The sequence below is a fragment of the Aethalodelphis obliquidens genome, unplaced genomic scaffold (genome assembly GCF_003676395.1).
Source record: "Aethalodelphis obliquidens isolate GAN/ISIS:26980383/991018 unplaced genomic scaffold, ASM367639v1 scaffold10, whole genome shotgun sequence".
In the NCBI taxonomy this organism is placed as follows: domain Eukaryota; kingdom Metazoa; phylum Chordata; class Mammalia; order Artiodactyla; family Delphinidae; genus Aethalodelphis; species Aethalodelphis obliquidens.
Genome location: NW_020837954.1, coordinates 3,484,961 through 3,511,539, shown reverse-complemented (window position 1 = coordinate 3,511,539; position 26,579 = coordinate 3,484,961). Strand labels below are relative to the sequence as shown.

At 31.1% G+C, this 26,579-nt stretch overlaps 1 protein-coding gene across 2 annotated transcripts in view; it reads left to right on the top strand.

Annotated features, from left to right (window-relative positions):
• Positions 1–26,579, top strand: part of NOVA1 (NOVA alternative splicing regulator 1) — a 142,970-nt gene that overhangs the window by 110,810 nt on the left and 5,581 nt on the right. For both annotated transcript variants that reach the window (XM_027110972.1, XM_027110973.1), the window contains one exon: positions 8,014–8,085. In XM_027110972.1, coding sequence (XP_026966773.1) covers positions 8,014–8,085 — 72 coding nt within the window. The remainder of the gene's footprint in view (positions 1–8,013; positions 8,086–26,579) is intronic.

The following is a 26,579-nucleotide window of genomic DNA, read 5'->3' as shown; positions in this document are numbered from 1 at the left end:
TATCATACTGTAGATCAACAGAGTTATTTATACTCTAAATTTCGGATTCTCTAACTTTCTAGGTATCCTGTTTTACAATGTAATACTTTTTGTTGGATCATTGTCTAAATAGTAAGTGAAGTATATAAATTTAAATTACCATGCTTTTATCTCTGAAGAAATTATGCTGGTAATCCAGTATAAAATAATTATTTCTAAAATAAATTATTTTACACTAGAATAGATAAAAATGTATTTCATATAATGTTTATATATTTTTTTATATTTGAGTACATAGAATAATAATAAGATTTCTTTTAAAATGGTAGTCTTTCCCTTAACTAATGGCATAACATTTACATTCCCTTTGGACTTCAGTTCTGAAGTTAATTTTTAAAATAACTTCTTTAAAATATTTTTAAACATTTTCTTCTAGTTAAGATTGTGCAAAGAATAAAATTTGAGTTTTAAAAATTTCTGGAACTGGAAAATGTAATTTCTGCATAGAAATGAATTAATGTTGGATCTGAAATTATATTTTCTTAATTTTTGTTACTACATATCTATTGTTTTTTATGGTTGATAATTTAAGATTTTGCTTACTACAAAAAGTATAATTAATATGTAACTTGGACTTAAAATAGGAAGTCAGAGTTAGTTCTAAATGAATAAAACTTGCTTTAAAAGTTAGAATTTACACCATATATTATTATGACTTTTATAAAATACTATTTTCTGAATTATGTGATCTAGATACAGTTGGTTTCTGAATAAATTACATGAACCAGAATATTCTCCCCAAATGAAACCTTATTGACTTAATGAAATCTCAACCAAATATAAGTTCTTAGGAAAGCAGTACATACTGGTGTCACAAGTCTTTCATATGGAAGCATGATGATATCTAGCATGACAGCCTTACATCCAATTTAGATATTAGATGTGAACTATTCACTTCTTTATTCTCAAATGTGTTTTTTGGTTTGTTTGTTTTATTTAAATCAAATATATATTTGCTAATAGAGAGGGACTCCAATATTTTATATATTCAAAATGACAATAATAATAATATTTATTGAATAATCAAAGTATGTAGCCTCTGTTCTATAGCCTTAATATCAGAAGATTATGATAAGGTACATAACACCATTGTGCTCATTTCACAAGTCAGTATACTAAGAAACAGATATGCAGCAAGAGCCAGTAAGCCAAAATTAAACATATTAATTGCAACATAGAACATTATATTTCTTATTTTCAGGAAATGAAAATAGCAGAGACCTTCAGTGATCTTCAAATAATTTAGACTTTGTTTACCTAGAAGCTCTGAACTCATTCCTGGGGCACGTCTTAACCCAGATTTTTTGGTGTACATATTTTCATTTCCACCTTTTATGTTTTGAATTTTGTACTTTTTACTTTTTTTTCCTCACGGGATTATTGAAACATTTCCTGTTGCTGTAAGTCCCTCAAATCTCCCTCTAAGTATGGTTGTTTATACCTAATGAGTCAATAAATGAACCCCAAAACATGGTAGAAACAACAAATCAGTAAGATAGTTGGCATTTGTTAACTTCCTTTGTCTATTACAGTTTTTCAGCATTTTTTTCTCTTTGGCTCAAATGCATTTTTAAGAAAATCTACATTAAAAAGAAGTGGTTATAGGCATTTAAATAATTATTTTGTATGTAAAAATTAAATTAAGATACCAAAAATCTCACTTAGCTCAAAGAATTCTACTTTCATCATGAAAAATTGGCAAAATTAGCACATAATTTGTTCATTATTCAATCATAAATTTATTAAATGCCTTCTTAGTGAATTGTAAAATATATTAGAATGTAGCCCTTGCTCTGTCAAGCTAGTTTATGAGAGATCCTAAATACTTAAAATAACTAATAAAAATATAAAACTGTATTTATATACCAAAACTACAATGTAAACAATGTAGTATAAAAGTTTGGAGGAGTGTGAAAGAAATGTAGGCTAGAGTGACATTTGGTCTTGTAAAATAGGTGAAGACTTGAACTGGACCTTGAAGATTGTACAGGAATTGCCTGATTAGAGGAGAAAAAAGAAAAAAGCTTATTTTAGGCAGATGAAGCAATATGGATTTGAGGAGAAAGACATCATAATTGTTAAATAGTAAAGAGATTATCTTGACAGAAGTGGAATATCTGTGTTGTAGTTTAGAGGAAATTAATGTTAGATAAGCCATGTGGGACCAGATAATGGAGAGTTTTGGATGTCTGGCCAAAGGGTATCCTGTAGACTACTGATTCTTCCTAATATTTTCCAAAAGAGCCCTTTTAATTTCTCTGGAAGGTTATGGAAAAAAAAAAAAGAGGCACCTCTACCCTTTGTTCTCTTCTGTGCTAAAACTCCACACAGATTCTTAGAGTGCTTGTAGGAACACCTATTGTTAGGAGAGGAAGAGAATTATGACACTTACTGAGTAATCTACTATGCAGATCTTTAGATTTGAAGGTTTATAAAATAATATTTTTAAAAACTTCTTTTATGTAATACTCGCAAATCCAGGGGATGTTAATCTTTGCCAGGAAAAACATTTTTATGGTCAAGAATGAAGGATCAGTAATACTGGTAACAGTGATGTATATGGTGCTTATTCTGTTTCTGTGCTAGCCGTTGTACTATGCACTTTACATTTATTATCACCTTTCATTCATCCTTCCGAAATTCTTCTGAGGCAGGTATAGAGTCCATGTTATACAAATAGAAACTGATGCTTAAAGGAATTTGAGTAACTTACCCAAGGAAATGTAACTGGTAATTGATCTTAACACTTCTAAGTTTGAGTAATGCTGATTAAATAAAATCCAATAGATTTCTCTCTTCTGGAATTTCTCAGAGTCTTGAATAAGCATCTCCAAGAAGAGGACCTCACTTGTAATAGAAAGTCTTGTATCAGGGTGAAGTTAGGAGACCAGGGAATATTTTAAGAATAAGATGATGAACACAATCTCCTCTGGTGGTGAAAGTTGAGACAAAGCTTGAAGTTAAAAGATATTTCAAAGTGAAATCTGTGAGGCTTTGAGACAGGTTTGAGTCCAGTTCTAAAATAATGAGGAAAATTTAAAAATGACTATATGTGGTTTTGAGCCTAGCAAAATGTTGAATTCTAGGAAGCAGCTAGTGAATTTTAGTCAGGCATCTATGTGAGATAATATTTTTGTATGTTTGTTTCAGGCAAGTTGAATAAGTTGTATATAGTATGTTTTTTCCTTGAAGTAGTCTTTGATAGAAGCATAGGTGAGAATTTAAAACTGAAAATATAGATCCTTAATTGCAGTATAGGTGATAATTTCACTTACACCTTCATTGTAGGAGAGAAAAAAAGAGATAAAGAAACAGTTACTTTTTTTTTTTTTAACTAAGTCAGAAGCATTATAGTATAGCGGTTAGGTATAGGATCTGGAATAGGATTGCCAGGTTTCAAATCCTGCCTCTTTAATTTACCAGTTGTGTACATTTGGACAAGCTGTTTTACTTCTGTATACCTCAACTTCTTTACCTATAACATGGGAAAAGTAATAGTAATCTGTTCTGTAAGGATATTGTGAGTATTAACTGAGTGGATCTATACCTGGTTCGTAGTAAGTGCTCCTTATTAACCATAAAGATAAAAGGGAGAAAATGAGGAAAGTACAATATAAGGAAAGATGCTAAAAAGGATCAAATACCCAAAGAAAAATTAGAGAATAACTATTTTTTTAATAGGAAATCATTGGAGATTCTAAAAGTTAGTTTCAAGTCTATGTTGAGAGAAAAGTTGTTATTTGTTAATAATATTTCCTAAAGGTAAAGAGGCTGGTTAGGTAAAAAAAAAAAAAAAAGTGTGAAGTGTGGGAACTGCTGACTTGAAATTGTGGATATAAAAGGAGTAAAATACAAGTTAGATCAGAGAGACTCACATAACCCCTGCTACTAAAGAGCGAATGGCTAATGTTAAAGAATAAAAAGGAGTTTGAAAAGGTAGAGAAATTGGAGATGCCAAATACAGATGAGATCATTAAGGGAACAAAATGACTCAGGAGTGGTGGAAAGATAATAGTTTAGGGTGTTAAGGTCCTAGCCCCTGAAGAGTAGGAAGTTTGAACGGGAGATCACAATTTTGTCTACATTGAAAAGAATGAGAAGATAGGGAAAAAAGTGGTTTGGAAAACTGAACAGGTTGAAATGAGGCCAATTGTAGTAGATAAGGAAGCTCATTCTGGAAAATCATGATTTCTTTCAAGTAATAAAAACTATCAATTGAAAAGAAGATAAAATACATGGGATTGAATGGTTGAAGAGAAGGATAAAGGTGTAGAATAGTAATTAGGAGGAATATAAGCTATGGAATAGGAATCAATTGTAAAAGACCTTTTGAAATTAGACAACATGAGTTTATATTAGGGCTAAGTGGTTCCAGATAGTTCAGACATTGGGAGAATGCTGGATACTTGTCAGGATGAAAAACCACAGATAACAATTACATATTTAAATAGCTGATCTATTATTTTTTATAGAGTAGTATGCAGATTTATTTAACAGAACTGAAAACAAAGGATTGGGAAGGCGATTACTCAAGTAATGTTACTCAGTTAGCTAGTAGTACCTTCCAAATTAAAATTGAAGTTTGCTGTTTGTTGCTGTTTTCACTATACATATAATAGACCTTGACAGTCTATTATTGTAGATTTGCTTGAGGTAAGCTTATTTATTATGGAGTTTATTTATAGTAATATTCTCTGGTCCAGTAAAACTGTCACTTGTTAACAAGAATGCATTTCATAATTTGTAATCACTTTTTAGTTCTTATTCCCAAGAGCCTAGTGAAATCTACATTTAATTAAATGACTATTATTAAATCTTGAATTTTAAAAAACTGTTTTATATTCCAAAGGATCCACTATTTTAAAATTATAAACCACTTCAGATTTTTCTGCAATAAGTAATTCAGCCTTCAACGTTTAAAGCAGAATTCTTAAATAGACATTTGTGTCATATAAATAAAAATATCATACTTTTCCATTTGAAAGATAAAATTGTGCTAAAAAATGCCTGTGCCCTTCATAATCACTAATATATAAATATAAAAAAAGTTTTTAGCAGTATATATCCTTTATAAATGTTATTTATAACATATTTTAATATATTGTTGCTATGTGGATATTCAGTTAGTTACATCTTCCAGATATATATCAGAAGTTTTACTAAATGATTTTTTTTAACTTGAAACCAGTTTAACTTTTAGTCTGCATAGTAAATAGGAATAAAAATGTTTATAAAATATTAGGGAAACAAACATATTGTACATTGAAGTATTTCTTACTAATTTTTCTGTTCTATTTGTGTGGTTGAGAACAACTATCAAAGCTGTTTTTTAATCTAATTAATAGAACCTTTTAAACTAAAGGCAGTACGTTAATATATTTACACATATCTATTTATGAGAACAATTTTTACCACCAGCATTTAAAAAATCAACTGAAATGCAAACTTGCTGGATTCTCTTTATTGCTATAGGTTAAATTTGTAAAGGAAGGAGACTTTTTCTGTTTAAGGGTATCTATATGACTAATGGATAAATATCGATAGAAAACTCGTCACCTGTTTACTTCATTACATGTTTATTATTTTAGGAATATAAACAAGAAAATATATTTAGTTGCAATTGACTGTGTCAAAAGACTCTGACAATCTTATCCCTTAAAGCCCAAACTTATTTAATTTTCACGTTTTATTTAAAACATTAAACTCTTAACTTACCAGAATATGATATTTAATAACCAAACCCTTAATGATTTTAAACATATTAATATTTTTCCAGAAGTTTAAAATTATTGTTTTTATTTCTGTGAGAAAGAAACAGCATCAGAATTATTAAGGACAATGTTGATGAATATGAATTCTATCAATTATTACTACATGCCCAATACCTCACATATACGCCAAGTAAAAAGAAAAATACTGAATAAATTGACAGAAGATAATATTAATCTTAGTGACCACAAATTCTGAGTCACTTGATATTACTACTTTTTCCACATATTTCTTTGCAATATTTCAAGAGAATTCATATCTAGGGCAAGATGGATGTCATAATGAACACCTGTGATACTTCAAGTTGATTTTATCCTGATGCAAATAGAAGAGCCCAACACACATACCTCATGCTTCTGTAGGTTAATGAAATTGGCTTCTAACCTATATTGGGATAGATGGCCTCTAGGTTTATCTCACATCTATTTAGTCAGCAGTCTCATAATCACTCTGAGATTAGTAAAGAACATATTCTTAAATATATGTTAACTACCCCCAGGAAATCTGTACAGTAACAACTGTAACCAGAGGTGGGAAAATAAAACCTTTACTCTTCAGTTCATAGTACAAGAGTAGCCCAAAGTCAATAGCGTATGTCTCTGCATAGTATTGCATGGAAAATAAAATATTAGGGCAATTATTAATGACTGGAAATGAAAGTCTCTCTGGAGAAATGACTTTGTAAAATGAATTTATTACAAATAGCAAAAACAGAAAACAAAGGATTCGAAGGGTTTTTTTCTTCTTTTGTGAGGTTTTACTTCTGAATGTAGCTCCTCTCCCCTTTTAAAGTATGATTTAACAAAAATCTTGGTATGACTCAACATTAAGTCTAGTTTTCCTCAAAGTATCTTAGGTTTTAACTTAAGAATCAAGAATCCCTAGAGGAGTGGACTGTTTAAAACATGATCTGATATTAGAATCAGTCTTACTTTGTTACTTGAGAACAGTGAGTTAAGCAGGAGCCTGTGAATTTTTTATCCTTTCTTTTACTCTTAAATGCTTTATTCTATCCTAATTAGGACTTTTGAAATATTAAATGCATAAATATGACTGTATTAAGTAATTTCATCTGCTTTTCCTGACACTGCTGAACCTTTAAAGTTATGCTTTTGCTCATATCTGAGTAATTTTGATGGATATATATTAATATAAAACATAATGTCCATATAGAATTTTGTCTGTACTATAAAACTACCCCATTTCATGTATTAAGAAATATTATCTATTGAGGGTGCTACTTAAGCCATGCTATTTGCTGAGTGAAAATATACCTTTTTAAAAAGATAACATCTTAACATGTTACACACACATTAAGGTTACTCTATTAGACATGAGAAGTTTTAAAAATATCTTAAGTATATTATGGTCTCATATGGCATATTTTATATATAGTTTGTATATGTGTTTAGAAATGAAATGAACAATAATTTGATTCCTAATATTTTTGTACCTATTTTCAACACAGGCTGATGACGCTATAATATATTATACCCCTTATCTATATAAATTTTTAGTGTTTAACACAAATGATAAAAAATATTATGGCAATTTGTTAAAATGCTATGTTACTTGTTTATTAATATGAGGTTAATGTTTACATTTTCAGACGGGCTCTAAATTTATTAAAAATTAATGTTTTAGAAGATAATGTGATATTAAGAACTCAGAACAGCAAATTTAATTGCTTTTAAGTATGGAACCCTAAATTCATGTGGAATCAACTTGTTGGTGATGTTCAACATATTAAGTAGGTGGATACTTTTATGCGAAAGTAAACTTCATTTCACCACTTCTTTCAACCCCCGACTGTATTCATTGATAGGAAAATGACTTTCAGTTTTACTCATTAAATTTCTTGAATTTTTGTTTGAGATCTCTTTTCCCCCAAGAAAACAAGAGGGAAAGAAAAGAGACTACTATTCATGAATATGGTCAGGATACCTTTAATACTCATGTGAATTTTTATCAGTCACCATCATGATTTCAAGTCATGAATTTATTTTTACATGCTTATGCATGCATATTTACATGCATTAGTTACTTAATTGATCTTAAATTCCATTAAATTTGAATGAATAGGAGAAAAATTTGTTCATAGGATTTTGTTCTCGTTATATTACATTTTATTTTATTTTGTTTTATTTAAATAATCAGTTTAAGGCTTATAAAGGTTGATTTGCTCCTGAACTGCTTTATTCCCAGACATTGCCATCTTCCCCAACTACCACCAAGTCCTCTCCATCTGATCCCATGACCACCTCCAGAGCTAATCAGGTACAGTATCATCCTGTCATCTACACCATACTTTTCACGGGTGATTGCCTGCACACTGGAGAAAAAGATACTGGTGGGTTAAGGATGTATTCGTTCATTCACATATGTGCACCATGAACAGATTCCAAATAACTTGAGAAAGAAATATCAATTATTCCTGAAAATTTATATGCATTTTTAGCTTTAGATAACAAAAATATATGCAGATGGTAGACTACTAGAATTTTGGATTTTCCCCCTAAAATTATGACTTTATGAGCTTTGAGGGTTATTTATTGAGTTGGTGTTTATAATCTCCCTTATTATTTCTCCCTAGGATTCTTGGTGTATAAGTTAAGAATATCATATATGTAAAAACTAAATGTATAAATATGACTTACTGAGCAAAGGTATATCTTTAAATGTGAATGCATTTTTCTTTGTTTTTTATTTCAGATATGCCTTACTGTGTAACAATTTTAAACTTTTGATGAAAAGCATTCCTAGCAATCTAAAAGTAACTGGAAATTGGTATTTGTGATAATTTTAATGGTGTTTAACAACTCAGGAAATGGTACTTTCTTAGAATTTAATAATAGCATTTTCTTTGCTGGAGTGGCAAACTTTGCAATTAGAAATATATCTTAGTTTGACTTGATTGTTTTGGTACTGAATATTTGTAGGACATTCTTCAAAAATGTAGTTATTTTTGGCACATTTAAGGAAATCACTAAAATATTCTATGTAATTCAGAGACTTACTGTACTTTAACATGACAAATGTTGAAAAATATATTTATTAAAATGATTAAACACATTTTCATTTTGTCTGAGTTGAGCTTCATTTAGGTGAGAAATGTTATTTTCCTTAATATTTCCACTTTTTTACTAATATAAGGCCTTATGGGATTATTTAAATATTAAACAAGAGCTTATGTTTTTAATATATTTTTCATACAGTTGACTAATAAATCATTAACTTTGAACTATATTTGCTAAATATATTATAAATGTGGCTTTTGAATATGATCTAATATAAGGCTATCAGAATTATTTTGCTCATTTATGGATTCTAATACCTTTGCAACCTCAGGAAAAAATTTTAAATAACTGAAAGCAAAACTAACATTTAGAATGTTATTCTATAGTAGGAGCTTGATTTTTATTTTATGCAGTAGTATTCCCTTCAAAGAAAAATACTTTATAATGCTCACATTTTAGCCCCAATAAATTGGTTAAAAAAGTACACATCTCTAGTGATGAAACCCAGCACTTCTCTTTGAAGGTAATGGTACTACATAAAGTGAGAACCAAGCTTGTATTATTGATGCATGAAGTTGAAAAGTGTATATACATTTTCACTCATACCTTATCTCCTATATGAGCTTTAATTACATGATATAGAAAACTATTGTGAAAACAACTGACTTTATGTTTTTAATGTTTCTCTTGTACTTCATTCTCTTCCAAATAAAAACAAGACAAATGAGTACAACAGTAATAAAAACAAATGATTTTTCTCAACGTAAAAAGTAAAACATTCTGGATCTAGAGAGAAAAACCATCTCAATAATTTTGTCTTTGAAGTTAGATTTGTATTTTCTTTATTTTATGTGAACATGAATTTTTATAAAATGATTTCTTAAAAAGGTTACTTGTTGAAGTTTACTAACAATATAATACTTTTACCCTCTAGATATGTTACTACATCCACCTTCGGATATTTTTCTAATTATATTTTTCTAATTATACTTTTCTCATTTGAAATAATAAGTCATTTGTGGTTTTATACTCTGTTCACTGTTCTAGCTATGTTTGTTAAATGTGTTTTATTTATACTTTGATTTCTTCTGTTCTTCTACAAAGAAGTATAATATCTCCTGGATAACATGAGGCAAGGTATAAAAGAACAAAACAAAATCCTTAAATTTATTGAAGGAATTGTAGTTATCTTTCATCTTTATGTTATTAGTAGTGTGTAATTATTTCATTCCCTATGGGTATTTCCCAATAGATTCTATTAATGTTGTAGGACAGAAGATAATTTGGTTTTTGCTGTTTATTCAGTCTTTAGATAGCTCACAGTTGTTTCTTGTGGATAGTCCTAATTAATTCAGCTTCACTAAATTGACTTAGATCTGTAAGAGTAACCAAGATAGAAAAATGGGTTTTAATGTGATCATCTTAAACTCTCCATACTTAAAATAGACTCTTAAACCTATAATAATATAACGTTCATTTCTGGTATAAGTTTACTTTATTCTTACCCAGCAATTTAGCAGATATGTCTCCAGTTTTGTGTTAAAATTATTGTTTATGTGTTATAGCTAATCTGATATCCTCTGCTGTTAAAAGTAACTGCAGACTTTTTCCATGTGAATTTTCACAAACCAATATAAAGCAATCTAGACGACTACTTGTGTTATTTCATCTATAATAGCTAAATGAGTTATGATTGAGTTTTCTTTAGAATAAATAGTTTGTGTTACAAACTAATGTAATAAAAGGAACTAAGGGACTATTAACATTTAGAAAACCCAACAATAAAAAGCACAGAAAACACATTAAAGAGTAAGTTTTATCTGCAGTTTCAATGTTTAAAAATCTTTTCTGTTCTTTTTAAAAATGACTATAATGTTTCAGTACATACTGGATTTTACTTTCCTACCCTCATGTTTCCACAGGTCAGACTGTTTTCACAGATCAGACTGACAGACTGTAACTACAGTGTTATGGGTCTATAATAATTTCCCCTGGAAAACTGAAGGACTGTCGTATGAGAAGCTTTATAGAATGGTGGTTAAAAGTCAAGACTGGAGCCTAATTTCCTATAATCAAATCCTTGTTCTGCCACTTGCTGAGTAAATTGGGCCTCAGTTTCCCCTTCTGTGAAATTCAGATAATAAATTCATTAACTATTCTTAGAACAGTGCTATTCTAGAGTGTACTACTCACCATATAAGTGTTAGGTTATGTTTATTTAATATTTTCTGAAATTTCTTTCAAGTGATAATGAAAAAGAAAGATTATTCTTTAAGATGGTAAATAATATAGCATAAAACAGCTTAAACTGTTTGAGGTTTATTTTTAAAAAAAGATTCTGTGATACTAATATTGCTGCTTTTTCAACTCTAAAATATTTCTATACAGTTTCTGTATGCTTTTTAGGATAGCTTAAGATGCTCTATAGTTATTTTCTTCCCTAGTGAGAGTACTGAGTTACTTGTTGTCTAACTTATAAATCAAATTGCTATTATTTTCCTATTAAGAAAGAAAAGTTAGGGCTAATACTTTTACAACTTACACTCTTTTTTTTGCATGCATTGCATATTGCAAAGTGCAGGTTTGACACTTTTTACATGTGGAACTTTAACTAAGAAGCAAATATAAAGATACAAATAGAATTAGAGTCTTAATCAATGTGTTTATAAACTTAAGATAAAAAACAGAATCAGTTGTATTTGATCAGTTCTAAGTTATCGATGCTACATTTTTCAATCACTTCAAGATTCAACAAAATGGTTTTGTTAATCAGTCAATGGTGCCAATAATTAAATTCTTAATTTTAGATTCCTGATTGTTAGCTCTCCTGGGATTCTTCTCAAATTTCAGGAAAAGTAAAAAGAATAAAAAGAAGAGTTTCAGAAATATGTGCTTTATAGATATTTATTTATGTACTAATAAATTTGAAATTATATATCAAAATATACAAAACAAATGAAAATAGATAACTCATACTCATATATAGCACTTTTGGTATAGTTACAGAAAAACACAAATAGAACTCACTGGTCCCACTTTGATTTCATGAACACAGATCTCAAATGGACCCTTAATTCTGTCAGGTAATCATAAGCCCAGTGACTTTTTTACTCTTTAGAGGACTGTTTCATAAATTCTTGTCTCCTTTCTCCTTTCCTTTAATTAGTTTTCTGTTGCTGTATAAAAGATTACCACAAACTATGGGCTTAAACAGCACACCTTTATTATCTCATAGTTTCTTTGAGTCAAGAGTCAAAGGCACTGTTAGCTGAGTCCTCGGCTCAGAGTCACAAGTCAGCAATCAAAGTACTGGCTGGGGTGTATTCTCATCTAGAGGCTTCACTGGAGTCTAATCTGATTTTAAGTTCATGTAGGTTGATGGCAGCATCCAGTTTTTTGCAGCTGTATGACTGAGGACCCCAACTTCTCATTGGCTGTTGGCAAGAGGAAGCTCTCAGCATCTAGAGGCTGCCCAAGTTCCCTGCTGTGTGACCCTCTCTACAGGCATTTCACAGTTTGGCTGTTTGCGTCTTGCAAAGCCAACAGGAAAATCTCTCTCTCTCCGTTGTGTGTTAGCAAGATGAAGTCTTATTGAACTTAAACACAGGAGTGACTTCTCACATCCTTTGCCATACAGTGTAACTTAATCAGAGTAGTGACATTCCATCCGTTTGCCATATTCTGTTGATTAGAAATCAGGTTACAATTTCTACTCACACTTAAATGGAGGAAACTATACAAGGCATAACACCAAGGGAGCAGAGATCATGGGGCCATCTAAGGATTGTCCTTGAGCACCCCAATATCTCTTGCTCCATCCTCACTCCCAGCTGATCTTACTTCCTACTTCACTGAGAAAAATGGAAGCAATAAAAAGAAAAATTGTACAAAATCACAACTTCATTTATACCCACATATTCTACCTCTCATCTATTACCATAAACTTTCCCTGCTCCTATCTAAAACCAGTAATTTCAGTTGCACATTAAACCTTATTATTTTTTCTTTACTCAAGGTCATCTCTTCAACAATTCTACCTTCTCTCTCCTTTATCTTTCAAGTTTCTGACCTCTATAGGATCATTCCCATCAGCATACATACATCTGGTTTTTTTCTCCCATCTTAAAAGACAAAACAAAACTTCTTTTAATCTCACTTCCCTCACCAGCTAATGCCCTATTTCTTATACTCCTTTGTAGCAAAACTCACAAAAATTATTTACTCTCTGTTTTCCAGTTTCTGTCTTCCCATCTTTTCTTGAATTCACTCCTATCAGGTTTTTGCCTGCATTCTACCAAAACTGTGTTTGCATAGGACATCAGTGATGATCATATAGCTAATTCCAGTTGTCTGTTCTCAATCTACGTGTTATTTGGCCTATCAGCAGTATTTGTTATAATTTGTCACTTTCACTTTCTTGGTATACTTTCATTACTTGGCTTCTAGGATATTATTGCACAACCTTGATTTTCCTCCTGTATCATACCTTGTGCTTCATCTCAAAATCCTTTGCTAGTTCTTCCTATCATCCCCCTTAATGTTGGAGTGATCCGGGTCTTAATACTTGAAACTCTTTCTGGGTATATAGTTTTCTTTCTCCTCATATAATACCTTGGCTTTTATATTCTGACGTATGCAAAATTTATGTTTCCAATGAGAGGCAGGTTTACAATGAACTAATGAAGGCTTAAGCCTTAAGATTCCTAACCTGCACAGGCTTATTACAAGGCCCTCTACCTAGTTTTATCTTTATAATTTTGAATGTAGAGGACAAAAATGTCCTCTAAAATTGTGTAAGATCCTACATAACTTGGGTTCACATTTATCTCTCATCTGGATCTCAGAGTGAAACTGCAGACTGTATCCAGTTTCCCACTCAGCATTGCCACATCCATATCTAATGGACATCTTTAATTTAGGAGTCCTAAAACTACTCCAAACCTGCTCCACCTATAGGCTTTACCGTCTCAGTTGAAGCAATTCCATACATCCACTTTGTCAGATCAGTAATCTTGGATTCATCCTCATCTCTTTTCTTTAATACCCCAAATCCAGTTCCTATAAGAAATAATGTTGACTCTACCATTAAAAAATATATAGAATGTTGACCACTTCTCATTACATCTACTGCTACCCTAGTCCAAGCCTGAATTATTACAAAGGCCTCTGTATAGGTTTCTCTGACTTTCTACCTTTGCTCCCCAAAGTCTGTTCTCCACTGAGTGGACTATGGCTTCTAAAATATGTCAGTTTTTAAAAATTACACCTGTGATAGTTTTCCACTGAACTCAGCAAAAGCCAATATCCCCAAAATGACATCCATTAAGTTACAAGATCTGGACATTGCCACATTACCATTTTCACTTCATTTCCTACCACTTGCCTCCTTCCTCACCCTGCCCCAGGCAAATTCACCTGCTTGCGTTTCCTTGCAGACATTAGGCATGTGCTTGCCTCTCTGTACAGGAAATTCTCTTATCTCAGAGGTCTACTTGGCTAACACCTTCATAGTCCTCAAGTCTTTGTTCAAAATTCACCTCTCAAAACCCTATTGAGAAGGATATACCTGGCCACCCTATTTGATACTGCAACCTGGCCTCCCCATTCTCCCAAGTACTTCTGATTCCCTTTATCCTGCTGTATTTTTTTCCATTGCCTCATGGAATACTACATACTTTGCTTATTATCATATTTATTGTGTATTGTCAGTCTCACTTTCCTAGAAAATAAGTTACATGAGAACCGTGGTCTTTGTTTTATTCTCTTATGTATTAAGAAGCACTAACCAGGAGCATTATAGGTTCTCAATATTTGTTGAGTGACTAGTATTAGTTGGAAGAATACACTTATGGTCTATATGTTATAAAACTCATTTTTTATTTTTGAAAATCCCTTCTTCAAGTGAAATTTTGCAATAATAATAAAAGCCATGTGGTATTAACGCAAACAAATATAATTGGTCAATGAAACATAAAAGAAATTTTGGAAATATCAATAGATCCAAGTACATATGGGAACTTAACTGTATTCTATCATTCATTAAGAAAGGTAGTGTAATTTAGGGATTAAGAGAATTGTACTCTTAGGCCATAATTCCTAGCTTCTTTGCCACTTCCTAATTTTCTGATTTAAGGAAACATCCTTAACTTCACCATGTGTTTTCTGTTTGTAAAATGAATAATAACAGTGCCTCCTTCATAGGGTTGTCATGATTCTTAAATAAATCAGTACATGAGAAGCATTTAGAACACTGCCTGGTCCAGAGTAATAGTTGAGTCATTTTATTTATTTTAGAAAAGGATGTTTTATTTAATAAATGGTGCTGGCATACTTGACTGTCCACCTGAAATAAAATAAATTTGACCTCTACCTTGTACAATATATAAAAATAAATCTCAATGCATACAAGATTGAAACTGTAAGACTATTTGATGAAATTATGGTGTGTGAAATCAAGTTGAGGATGACTTTCTTAAGCAAGAAGGAAATCTAAAACATAAAGGAATAGGTTAGAACATTCAAATATATAAATATTTTATATTTTGGTATAGTAGAATAATACACCATTAATAAGCAAAAGGTGACAGTACCCTTGGAAAAATATGTTGAACACATATGACAGTGAATTAATTACTATACAGAGAAACCCTAGATTGATATTAAAAAATAAAAACCCAGGAGAAAAAAATAGGTCAAGATTATGAAAAGGCAGTTTACAGAAGAGGAAATGGAAATGCCCAATAAACATATGAAAGCATGTTTAACCTTACCAAGCATCAGGAAAATTTGAATCAACATCACAAGATTATATATATTTTTTACCAGATAGACAGAATTTTATGTGTGTGTATATAATACACATATATCAAGAACACAAAAATTTATCTCTGTGTGTGTGCCTGTGTGTGTGTGCATGTGTTTATAAATTAAAAGTGCTGTCAAGAATAGAGGAAATAGGGCTTCCCTGGTGGCGCAGTGGTTGAGAGTCCGCCTGCTGATGCAGGGGACACGGGTTCGTGCCCGGGTCCGGGAAGATCCCGCATGCCGCGGAGCGGCTGGGCCTGTGAGCCATGGCCTCTGAGCCTGCGCGTCCGGAGCCTGTGCTCCGCAACGGGAGAGGCCACAACAGTGAGAGAGGCCCACGTACCACAAAAAAAAAAAAAAATATATATATATATATATATAGGAAATAATCATTTTCATACACTGTTGATATAAGAGATGCTATAATATTACAGCTTTTGAGAATCTACCCAGTAAAATTTAATGTACCAATACATAGAAATATAGACAAAGATGTGTGTTGCAGTAGTATTCACAGTGGCAACAGTTGGAAAACCATCTGCTTTAACAGGAGAGTGGCTGAATAAATATGGTATTGTAGAATATTATGTGGTGAAGCTATTAAAAATAATGAGTTAGAGCCATATAAATTGGCCTAGAATAGTGTTTGTAATATATTAACTAAAGAAAATTAAGTTGCTAAGAAACATATGGCCTTATTTTTAAGTCAGAAATATCCTGTGTTCATGTATCATCAGGGTGATGACAAGGAATATGAACATTATTAACTTTTTATGTTTCTACTTTGTTTTTAAAGTGTTAACTAAGGGAATGTAAAACAAGATGGAAAAAAATAATGGCTCCAGTTGCGATATTATGTAATGTTCTAAGGAATATAAAGTGGTAACTTTCCAAAAGATTGAGAAAGATTGGACTGTCTTTGATAGATACCTGTTTGGACTACTTGACTCCTTCATTTCCTAGTTGTGGGATGCTTTTTGAGGAGTTTCAAGAAGGATCACAAGAGAGGCTTTAAGGATCAGAGGAGACATTTATTAAGTGGCAAAGGAACTGTAATATTTTTCTTTATTCTTTGTTAATTAATATATCAAAAGTTCTCAATTCTAGCCTCATCAAAATTACCTATGTAGATTCTTATTTAATAGATTTAGGATGAGATTAGCCATCTATATTTGAAGAGTTGGAAAAATGTTTCCTGAAGCCTCTTGTTATTTGGGAATCACCATTTACCATATGAAAAATGCACAGTAGTTTATTAAAAATACGATAATTATATAATTGTGTATTACATAACACAATCTCTTCACAACTTCGACTTTTTAATGAAATAACACACTTTGAATATTATTTGATTAACATTAAATTAAAGAACAAATATTTGATTTGATTTGTGCGCAAGTGGAAGGGAAAGTGTTAGTATTATCACTGAAATGTAGGCAACTGTTACTTTTTAAAAAAAAAATATTGCCTTCAGAAAAATTCTTGGTGAAATTAAAATATAAGAAATGTTGAATTAGCTTGATTAGTAAATATAAAATACAAGCAACTGTAATTTGATATCAATAATATTTTAAATCATGTTAAAATATGGTACATCAATCTGTCATTAACTAATTAATAATAATACTTAATTTAAATGGTAAAAATGGCTTAATCAAAAATTTGTAAAAGAAAAATAATCCAAATTGTGAAAATCTTTTTAATAATTAGTTACCTAGTTATATAAGTTTAAATAGAGATCAGTTTTTAAACATAGTTGAGAAATTTACTTCCACTAATATCAAATTAGTTTGCTTACATTATAGAATATTAAATCAACCCATGTACCAAACTCAGACTTTTAAATAGCTTTATATTCCTAGATTAGATTAACTTTGTGGTTTTCCTAAACAAGCATTTAGCATAATTACATGATTCTTATTTAAAACTATGATTTTAAATTTTCTTGTTTTAAAATTTTAAAGTATTTTATAAATCTGCTTTTCTGTCATTTATCAAATCATTTTATATACACATTTAAATGTTTATTAGTATTTATTGTACCACATGTCTGGAAGCTTCATGAAAGTGAGATCTTAACCTTTTTATTTAACTCTGTATTTCCAACATCTGGAACAGTACCTGGAACTCAGTAAATAATTGTTCAATGAATACCAAAAATATACAAAATTTATTTTTAATGAATTGTTTATTCTGCTTTTGTGGCATTTGTTTATTCAGCATCCTAATTTGGGGATAATTTTTCTATTTCCTTTTGTTATACTAATTTTTAAAAATTTAATACAAGGTTTATATGGTAAGAAAAAAAGCTCATCTGAAACCCAACCTCTATTATTTTCTTTATTTCAGTTTTATCTGCATATAATTTTACACTGTTTAATTCAAATTCTACATATACATTTATGTATTTTTAAAATTTTGCATAGATATTTTCCACATTATTTTATAGCTTTATATAGTGTCTTTACACTGTTCTGTGTATATGACATTTTCCATGTTTTGGATTATTTCCCAGATGGATCACAGAAGGAGAGAAACTAAGTTAAAGATTATGCTCATTTTATAACTTAATGTGTTCTATAAGGTGATTTCCAAAAGCTGATATATACTGCCACAGAAAAGGGATTAAAAGAAAGAGATTAGTAGTTAAGCCATTCCCTCATTTTCATTTGGTTTGCCTTTGTTTTTTTTTTTTTTTTGGTGATTAATTTTGTTGCTCTGCTTTGAATATCTTTGATTCTTTTAGAAGTTAAATATTTTCTTATCCTGCACAATTCTTTGCTGTCCACTATTTAATGAACTGTTTGTTCATTTTTACCTTCCACTGGATTACCTTATCCATTTCTCTGGCTTTAAATACTATCTCTATGTTAACTCTCAAACTCATAGCCAATCACCTACATATCATTGATATCTTCACTTGGATGACTGGTAGGCATTTCAAACTTGATATATCCAAAATAGAATTCCTGATTCCCTCTATCCTTTTCTTTCACACCTTTCCATTATCTCCTTCAGTAAACAGCCCCTACTTTCATGTGCATGGCTGTTTTTCACTTTTTCAATTGATTTCAATCAATTTCACTTAAATTGATTGTTGTAACCTTTAAAATATTAAGTTGAAAATATTAGTTTTCATATAAAAAGCCCAAATATTTCAAATATGTTTTTCCACTAATAAGAATTAAGAAATCTGAACATATATCTTGTATACATGCCCTGAAAGAGATGAGCCAAAAAGAGAGGGTTTAAAAATAATAATAATAGTTTCAAAGAGCTTTTTGATAATTTGACACATGGATGATAATGGCAAATGGGACTTCCAGAAATTTAACCTCAGTTTAGTAAAAGCTGGTTTAGTAAGCATTAAGAAGGCAATACCCCAAATTATTTTCATTTGTAAATAATGAGCTGCTCTATAATAGTTTATCATTTACAACCCTCATAGTTTCTTCATAATTACTTGACTTCTAGTAGTATTCTTTTTTGATATCATTATGTCTAGCTTTTTTTTCACTTCCTTCTTATAAAGAATAGATTTCTCCTATTTTTCTTATTCCTAAGTATATCCCTCTCTGAAATGTAATATGGTATATTTTTAAAATATGCAACAGTCATCAAAAGAAAAAAAACTTGGAATAATGCTTCAAGGGGAAAAGTAAAAAATATATGAAGTAAAAAAAAATAGTTCAGTTAAACTTTATTTGCCTTTAGAAATTTTTTGGTGATTATCATTCATTTTTCTGTCTTGTTCCAAAGAGATACAAAAAAGAGGTATACTGTCATTTTCTGCCATGTCTTACAGCCAGAGGGGAAAGTAAAGTATGGCCCTTTGGAAGAAGATATAAAATGGATGATGTATGATCTCCACAAAACTTTTTAAATTCAATTATTTTAAGGTAAAAATGCAATTGCTTGAAGCAAGGCAAGGTGTGGGAGGTAACTGCACCGGTTATGAATTGTGATTATAATTCAGTAGATACTGTCATTTTGTCATCTTATTAATTGATCCAGTTCATTGCTTAATCAAGTAAACACTAATATGTTTATATTCTAGACTTTTAGAACCAATCTGACCACATTTTTTATGGCTAAAGAAGCCTAGCCACAAGCTTGATTAGTAAGAAGCTGTAAAATTACATAGGAAAAACATAATACATTGATGAAAACTTAAGAAAAAGGCATATAGTGCATATTTAATTACTGTACTCTTATTGGATTTTTAAATGACAAATCTGTGTTACTGATATCAGGAATTTTATGACAAGATTAAAACATCTGTATATTTGTCTTTTTGTAAATTTCAGTATGGGTGCAATATAATTTGAATTTTAGATTTTAGAGATGATAAAGTTGTTTTTGTTTTAAGAACCCAGTGTTGTATTTTACACACACACACACACACACACACACACACACACACTCCTGCATGGCCATGCTGGAGTCTTTCAAATACTTTATTATTTAGTTCTTACATAAATCCATATATTTTGCATTACATTCAAGCTGCTCTGGAAGACATAAGATTTCAGCAAGCAAAAATGTGTGAGTTAAAGGGGAAGAACAGTGCTGGAAATATAGGCAACATTTTAGTCATTTGGAACAAATGAATAAACAAAGGCAAAGACCTAGAAAAACAACTAATACAGAGTATATTTAAGAACTAGCAGGTAAAGTTTGGATTCAGCATAGAATACTAGTCATAGAAAATGAAACTGGGAAAACAAGTTGGGGACAGGGTATGGAGAATTTGGAATATCTACATAAGGAGTCTGGATAATTTAGTGGGTAGCTGGAACGAGATCATTGAAGGCTGTCGATTAGGGCTTTTTAATAATGCTAAAATAAAAACTCATCCACAGTCTTATCAAGTTGTCTGGTTTTATAGATGATGAAACTGAAGTGATTGAGGAAGGTCACACAGCAGAGCCAGGGTGAAGGTCCATATGTCCTAACTGTCAATTCTAGATTCTTTTTATTACACCACACATTCCTTTAGATAGACTAAAGCAGTAGGACTGGCAAGAAGCATTTCAGGGGAAAAAAATCAACAGTGCATAACAGGATGTAGAGATCTAGGGAGCAAGAGAAGGCACAGATGGCTTCCAGGTTTAAAACCTGGTGTTGGCAGTAGGTGGGGGGTAAGGATATATGAGAGAACATAGCATAGTATTTTACGATAGGTATAAAGACATGCTTATGAAAACTGTACTGCCTTGAATTTGGTTATCAAAAGTAAGTAGATTAAACACACATAGAGAGTTGGAAGAGCTGCTTTTTCATTCATTTTGGATATTTCATGTAGCTCTGTCATACGTACTTTGTCAGAGCAGTACTTTTTAGAAAGACAGTTATTTATATACTTTAAAATCTATAATCAAAAAAAAGATACACTTTTTTCAGTTTACTTTGGTCAGCAGTTCAGTGTGGATCCCCCCACATGACACATACCTCTCCAATGGCCACTAATAAATGGTGCCTCAGTAGCCTAAGGTGTAATACATTAGGCAAATGAAAGAAATTTATCCTATTAGATCATATATATCTCGGTAAAAGATACGTTAAATAATGCACTCATGTCTCTTTACCAGAGTTATGACATCATGACTTTTAGAGCATCAAGAGATACAATAAACTGTCAGTATTTCTTTTGGATAGGCAAATACTACATGATATAACAAGAACTTATTTTCAAGGATACTGTTTTGTCGTTTACAGGTTATTGAAATCCAATTCTAAGTGGCTTAACCAAAACAAAAAAAAAGGGGGGGGGGGGAAATTATATTGATTCTGTGCTGGCTTTATACATGGTTAGATTCAGATGCCAAAATGGTATCAGAAACTTCTCTCTCTCCATTTCTGAAGTCTCCTTTTATCTAAGTCAACTTAAAATTATTTTCAGTCAGCTTCTTCCTCTTTCCATATAGTGACAAGATAGCACTAGTAATATCAAGCTTGTGTTCTGCTAGATTAAACACACAGTTACTTCCATCCCAACAATTTCACAGATTCTTAAGGCTAACTCTTATTGGACCATCCTGTGTCATGTGCCCAGTCCCAAATCAGTACCTGCTACGAGTGTGGAAAGTGTGATATGCAGGCTTCTTAGGTCATGTGTCCAGTTCCAGAGGTATTGGAAGGTGGTCAGCCTTACCTAAAGTACATGGCACTCAGAATGAGAGAGGGTTATTTCCTGAAGGAAAACTGAAGTCTCTTGTTGTAAGGAAGATCGACGTCAGCTGACTGAATGAATGAAATAGCAGGTATCCACAATTGATAGGAATTGCTTTGAAAATGTAAAGCAGTACATATATAGTGTATAACATGGCAGCCCTAAATAAAATAGTTCATACTATTAATTGAGCTATCTTAAATTATACTGGAACTTGTTTTGCATTTATTTTAAAGTATCGCTTTATGAAATAGTTCAATAATTTTCCTGCCATGATAATGAAGAAATACGATGCCTACAGACACTGTCATTCTTTTTTAAACCATAATGAATTGGGGTTCTTATTTGGCAAAGGAGTAAATGTGTTTTTCTTAGTGCTTATTTTTTTTTCTTAATGCTTATTTTTAATCAGAAACGTATCAATATTAAAGCCTACCTATTTGGTATTTTTAACTCTTTCCATGGGATTCCCATAGAGGTTCTTTTGTGGTTGCAAATAGAGAAACAGCCACTTCATTACTTTTTTTTCTGAAAAGTTGATGCTAGTAAAATTAGTATAATTATACTGTTAATCTTACTTCATGTTTCTTTGATATAACAATTATAAGTCTAGGAATAAGTAAAATTCTTTAAAAATAATATCATTATTTAAGCAGATCATCACTACTAAAATGGACTTAGGTTTGAACAGGAACTCTCCAGCACAGAGCAACCTCATTGGGAATGTCTGACAGTAAAGGATAGGCTACTGATAGTACAAAAATGAAACATGATCATCTCTCAAAGATTTTCTTACCCCTTTTTCTTCCAGTTAAGCTTTCTGTCTCCTTTGTACCCTTTATATATTTCTGTACCCACACTTTTAAGACTTGAATGCACTGACACATTGACACATCTGTTTTCTATAACTGATCTGGAAGTTCCTTAAAGACAGAAACAGTGCCACATGTATCCTTTATTTCTAGCTCCCAACACAGGGCCTGGGCCACTCAATAAGCATTTCATAGAAGATTGGGTGGATTGTAGCAACTGTAGCAACTGTAGATCATAGTTCTGAAGGGAAAACTGATTTGTAACTGTCAGGAATATATCTGATTTAGCTGATACATGTTACACCAAATAATTGTATGCTATTTAAGGTCCAGTTTTTCTTCAGAAATAAGAATATTATGTTAAGTCAGTGTGTTAACAGACTTCACCAATGAAAATGAAGTCACGGGTACAATTAAAATTTGCTATTTGTCATTTCAGTGGGGATGCAAACACAGATTTTCCTTTTTTAAAAATTAAATTTATTATTTATTTATGTCTGCGTTGGGTCTTCGTTGCTGCACGCAGACTTTCTCTGGTTGCGGCGAGCGGGGGCTACTCTTCGTTGCAGCGCGCGGGCTTCTCATTGTGGTGGCTCCTCTTGTTGCGGAGCACAGGCTCTAGGCACACGGGCTTCAGTAGTTGTGGCTCGCGGCCTCTAGAGTGCAGGCTCAGTAGTTGTGGCGCACGGGCTTAGTTGCTCCGCGGCATGTGGGATCTTCCCGGACTAGGGCTTGAACCCGTGTCCGCTGCATTGGCAGGCGGATTTTTAACCACTGTGCCACCAGGGAAGTCCCGGAGATTTTCCTTTAGGTAAATGCTGTATTCCTATATCTAAGAAGTAAGCAAATAGGTTATCTCACATAATTCTCCACACTCGTTTCCTCCAACCCCCACCCAATCAGTGTTCAGTTGCCCACCATCTCCAAGCTTCCACACCTGCTTTTTGGCTCTGATCTGATGCATAGAGTGGAAATAGAACATTACTCTCTCTGAGATATTATACAAATGAATTAATTTTTCTTTTTGTCTCAACTTGTTTTCAGAGGGTCTCTTTCCTCTCTGTGTCCGTATTAGATTAATATTAAATGTGCAAATAAATATGGATTTTTTTAAACTTTTCAGAGAAAAAAGTATAATTCTAAGAGGTTTTCATGTCCTTGTGTCAGAAATAAAAGTTGGGTAACTTTCAGTGGCTAGGCTACTAAGTATATTTATTAAACTTGGAATTTAATAACTTACATTTACATTTTCTTTAATTTTCTAATTTCTGAGATTATTCATTGTAAGCAGAATTAGTCCTGTCTAAAGTTGATAAATGCTACATATTACAAATATTAATATGTAATCACTAATGTCTTCTGTTAAATCATAACACACCTTTATTTATTTCTATGTGGACAAATGTCAGTTATACCAACAAAATTTGGAGGCTACATCAGTATTTGGTAAAACAACAAATACAAATATGTCTGACAGTACTTCATATAAGATTATTTCAAATAGTTAAAACTAAAATCCAGAAAATGTGCTTACTACATAAGGACATCTTTAATATAAAGATAGATGATGTGTGTAATTCTTTAATTTGCAAAGATACATATTTTTTGGAAGATGTTTACTTTTATGAAAAGTTCACATACTATTTCTGAAATATATGTTATTTCAGAATTTTTGAATATTTAAAAGAAAGAAAAATGATTAAAGGGAAAAATTTAAAAAGGAAGGACAAGGTAATGTGCTTGTGTAAGTAATATAAGTACTGTGCACATATTTGCAAGTTCTTTTGGAAGGAGTCCTAGAGTTAAAAGAAAAGGTTATAGGTGCAATAAATATAGTATGAGACTGGTATGCAGTGTAGTAGAAATTAACATCATCTTCACATACCTTATACAAGCTTAAGGTGATTTTAGAGTGGATGTTATAAAATTATATATTTCATTACTTTTTATTGACAGTCTATAGGATAGTTCCCATAATTAACCTCTCATGTGCTATTCTCTTCGTGGGTTATAATCATACAGGCAATCATTACATTGAGCAAAACAGGAGTGATATTAAAATTTAAAGTAATTTAAGAACAGCTCTTTCGAAAGTCTTGGTTGATTAATATATTTTTCTTCATAAAAAAATTACGTTGAAACACCTCAATTTGTCAGTATATAAATGTTTTCAACAATATTGTTTCGCAAAAATGTTTCTCATTTTGAAAAGAAATATTCACAAAATATAATTATATTTAACACTTGGATTTTTAAATCCTTAAAAGTAAATTTTCTTAATATTTTACGTGCACAGGATAAAATGTAAGGATGATTCTAATCTTATAATTGGTGTAAGATGTAATCATGGTTTAACTTTCTAATTATATCACTTTAACATATTTCAGCATTTCAGACAAATAATTTTCTACCAAAAAGTCTGTGAACAAAATTAACTTTTAAAAAAATTATTTCTCAGTCTACTTCTTGAAACTGAATGCACTTAATCAGGGGAATATGAGGGATATATTTGACATTCTGAAAAAATGTCTCTAGAAAATTTAGATTTTTTTCAAAAAAAATGAAATGATTATATAGACAAATTGTAATGAAACAAATTTCTACGGTGACTATAAATTATATGTGTGGTAAGAAAAGTTGTGTGCTATGTGTGTGTATGTGTTTAATACATGTAAATATATTTATGAGGTAGCCCAGTCTAGCATTTGAATTTATACTTTCACTGCTTGCTACCTTCCTAAAAATGCATGGCTCTATTTTTTAAAAAATATCCTTATCCAGATCTGTGTTTTAAAGATAACATGACAATACTTGCTAAAAATTAACTAATGAGATATCTCATAGATGATCTCAACTAAATTTCTGCTCAAATTTCAACAGATATTTCAGCCTGCCCGTTTAAATGTTTGGGACAAGGAAAGCAGTTCCTTCAGTGCTTTGTCAGTGACAGAACATTCACAATTTTTTATCTACCTGATGAGTCATAAAACAATGTCATATGTATCTTTGTGCTACCAAAACATAACTTTAAATGTTAATATCTGTATTATAATTTTAAGGATTATAAAAGTAACATACTGATTTTATACCTCTTTATAATAGTATTTGATTATGATTAAATAAATAAAAATATGCTGGGTTTTGTAGCTGGATGTTTCAGAACAAATTAGCTAAAACACCTATACTTCATACAGTCACATTGAATCGTTATAAGTATTCATGTGACTACAGTAAGTTTTCAGTAACCTTTGACAATATGGTTGTAAGCTCTGTTTTTAAAAATGTAGCTATTACTGCCAAAAAGAGAATGATCTACCGAATCAAAATAGTCATTTTACAAATTTAGATAGAACATCCATGTAATATCATTCTCAAATAGCCCCTAACCTACCTGAAAGCAATTGAAAATTTTTATATTATTTAGAGTTACTTGTTACTTTTATAAAGTTATAGGTTGGTGTCAGTTTAGTTGAAAAACTAAAATACTACTACTAATAAATATATTGACCTCCATTTCTGAAAATATTAGTCATAAATTAAGTAAGGTATTGAACAACACAAAAATTACTAGGTGATAAGGAACATGAAATTAATGTTTTAAAGGGACTCAAGAACTTTCCTACTTTTTATCTTTACTAACTTTGCTTTATAATCCTCCACTCTTTGTTTTTATATGTTTTAGAGCAGAGATATTCTTACAGCTAAGTAGGTGAAGGATCATCAACAGCATTTTGATTTTGGAGCCATATAAAAATGTTATCATTGATGCAGTGTTATGATTTCCTCTTTTTTATAACTTCCGCAAAATTCACAGAGTCAAGGAAAATTTTTGTTCAATAATTTAAAACTGAAAATTGCCTTTTCCTTTGAAAATTCTAATTTTACAAGATAAATGTATTAAAATGTGATACATGTCCCTTTAGAAATTGTGATATTTATATCTTTCATAAATTATGTTTAAACTAA